Genomic DNA, 2,921 nt, shown 5'->3' with positions numbered 1-2,921 from the left:
ATACATCTTTATTGTTTAAGTTTATAGTAAAAACTTCGCACAAGACCGCACAGAGGACGATAAAATCTGGTGGATAGATGGTCTCTAAGACAGGATTCTTAATACTTGTGTCAATGGGACATGGGACTCCTAAAAGTGGTCACATTGGCCAGGTGGTCTTTTATGTAGAGATGGTCACTTGCACAGGTTTGACTGCAGGCCTGATACATCAAGTGAAGGCTTTCATGCTATACCAATGACCACTTAGGTAACAGTTAAAGTGATAATGAGGTAACAGGTAACATTGATAATTTACAAAAGCATATAATACATTGTACATGTGATTATAAAGGCTCCACAAGTCTCTGATGACACTTTCCAGTATGAATATGCTGACAACTGTTTTCGTGTTTTCTTATTTCCGCAGGCCTGATCTCTACCAACATGATCAGCGTGTCCAGCCAGCTGCTCCCGACATCCGGCGCCGACAGCGGCCGTCTCAACACCCCCGAGTCCCCGACCAGTGCCGGTGGCTGGGTGCCTGCCGTCAACGACCAGAGTCAGTGGATCGAGATCAACTTGGGCCAGGTCAGTATACATCCTACTGCCATGAAATTATGAAGGATTGATTGGTTTATTGAAGAAAATGGTGCTGAAAACAATTTTGCTCGTACCACGGGTTCCCCAAAATGGAACACACGTTCTGTTTCAATGACCTAAATGGAACATGCATTCCAATGGCTGCAGGTGAACCTAATTTATAAAACAATGTAAAACAATCAAAAGGACAGGCACATGATATGTTTGACTTACAAAACTTAAAATAGTTACATACTATATGATAATAACATTAATGACCCATTTTCCTATAACCACCTCGCTCATAAACGACCTAGTCCACTCAGGGTGGGTCATCAACCCTACAAAAGTATACAATGTATTGTCTACCTTTTTTGTAACATTTCAAAGCCTTATCGACAGATGGCAGTAACATTGTTGTGTTTGTTCCCACAGCCTACCCAGATCACCGGTCTGATCACCCAGGGTAGGGACAGCGTGACTGCTGACCAGTGGGTCACCTCCTACAAGATCATGTACAGTGTCAACGGCCAGACCTGGCAGTACTACAACAGCCCTGCTGGAACACCACAGGTGTGACAACTGTCATTCTTCTGAACACTTATGTGGCTCTTTGCACAATTGTGTAAAGTTAAGACAGGTCCCTTTCTTGATTGTCTGGAACAATAATAATTTTCTTTTACATGCAAAAAACAATGAGAATTTTACTTGCAAAAAATAATGGGAATTTTTGTGTTATACATTAATGACCACTTCATCAGAAATTAGAAAACCAGGTTGACATGATGTACCTTGATGTCATTAAGTCCCAACATCTTCATGTGATGAAGCCATAGTAGCTAATGATGTTAAACCTCCGTTTCCTTTCCAGGTCTTCCCAGCCAACTCCGATGAGAACACACCCAACCGTCAGCTGTTTGACCTGAACAACCCGATCTACGCTGAGTACATCCGTATCCAGCCCATCACCTGGCACGAGTGGCCGTCCATGAGGGTCGAGATCCTGGGATGTGCTGGTGTGTTCATGGTTTCAAATCTTGGCTTGCTGAAATCCCATGTTTGAAGTGATCAGAAACATTACATTTGTTCGCCATAAAACTGTATTGCTTTGCAAGGGACTTGATAAGAAAAGCAAATAGACAAAATGCCATCTTAAAACCTTTGTCATAACACCTTTGAAATTTGAGAATTATTGATGTATGTTCAGAAGAAATGTGGCTTAGATTTCTTTTGGCCATAAAGTTTCTTGAACAAAATAATCACAAAACTTCTCAATTTAAATGTTTTTGATGCCTGCTTCTAGCATTATGAAATGTCGAACTATGTTTTCTTAAAGTTTCTTCTTTTTCAGAACCAACAACCACCACCATTGCCAGCACCACCACAACAGCTGGCACTACCCAGACATCAGTGTTCACCGACAAGCCAGTGACCACCACCATCGCTACTGCCCCAACTGCTGGTACCACCCAGACCTCCATTGTCACAGACAAGCCAGTGACCACCACCATCGCTACTGCCCCAACTGCTGGTACCACCCAGACCTCCATTGTCACAGACAAGCCAGTGACCACCACCATCGCTACTGCCCCAACTGCTGGTACCACCCAGACCTCCATTGTCACCGACAAGCCAGTGACCACCACCATCGCTACTGCCCCAACTGCTGGTACCACCCAGACCTCCATCATCACTGACAAGCCAGTGACCACTGCCACCACAACTGCTGGTGTTACCCAAACAGCTATCATCACTGACACCACCACCCTTGGCACAGCCACCACAACTGCTGGCATCATCACTGACAAGCCAGTGACCACTGCCACCACAACTGCTGGTGTTACCCAGACAGCTATCATCACTGACACCACTACTCTTGGCACACCACAGTCTACTGCTACCGTGGTCAGCACACTGCCATATGAGGGTATGCACTACCTACTAGCCATATTTTCTTTTAAAGAAGTATACCTGTACAATCTATCACTATACATTGTACTTTGTGCATTTCAGTTTGTCTGTTTGATTGATTGATTTGCTAAGAAAACATTCTAAGTATCCAAAATTTGCAAAAATGAATACTTACTACCTACCTACCTACCGCTCCACCGCATATCAGCTACTGCTGAGGCGGGCCATACTTACTGGACCTTGTTGTCCTGTATCAATCGCTGTATCAACTTACATGGAAACAATCTATATCCCTTGTAAGTTTGCCTGAGCAGCATTGAAATGTTTTGGCTGTATTTCCAGACTGTATTGTTTGGGCTCCATATGTGAACACCAACTACCCAACCCCTGTGGAGGGTGGAGACTTCGAGACCATTTCTGCTGTAACTGCTGCATCCACCTGCAAGAACCCA

General features: G+C 44.1%; 1 protein-coding gene across 1 annotated transcript in view; it reads left to right on the top strand.

The window, feature by feature from the left end:
* LOC109478683 (mucin-5AC-like) overlaps positions 1-2,588 on the top strand; it is a 33,482-nt gene extending 30,894 nt beyond the window's left edge. The window contains exons 56-60 of the mRNA XM_019780350.1: positions 407-567; positions 994-1,131; positions 1,430-1,574; positions 1,910-2,485; positions 2,572-2,588. Coding sequence (XP_019635909.1) covers positions 407-567; positions 994-1,131; positions 1,430-1,574; positions 1,910-2,485; positions 2,572-2,588 — 1,037 coding nt within the window. The remainder of the gene's footprint in view (positions 1-406; positions 568-993; positions 1,132-1,429; positions 1,575-1,909; positions 2,486-2,571) is intronic.
* Positions 2,589-2,921: the final 333 nt, after the last annotated feature.

This window comes from Branchiostoma belcheri, unplaced genomic scaffold, assembly GCF_001625305.1.
Source record: "Branchiostoma belcheri isolate BF01 breed outbred unplaced genomic scaffold, Haploidv18h27 scaffold45, whole genome shotgun sequence".
Lineage (NCBI taxonomy): Eukaryota > Metazoa > Chordata > Leptocardii > Amphioxiformes > Branchiostomatidae > Branchiostoma > Branchiostoma belcheri.
The sequence above is the reverse complement of the archived record's forward strand: the minus strand, read 5'-3'. Positions and strand labels throughout refer to the sequence as shown.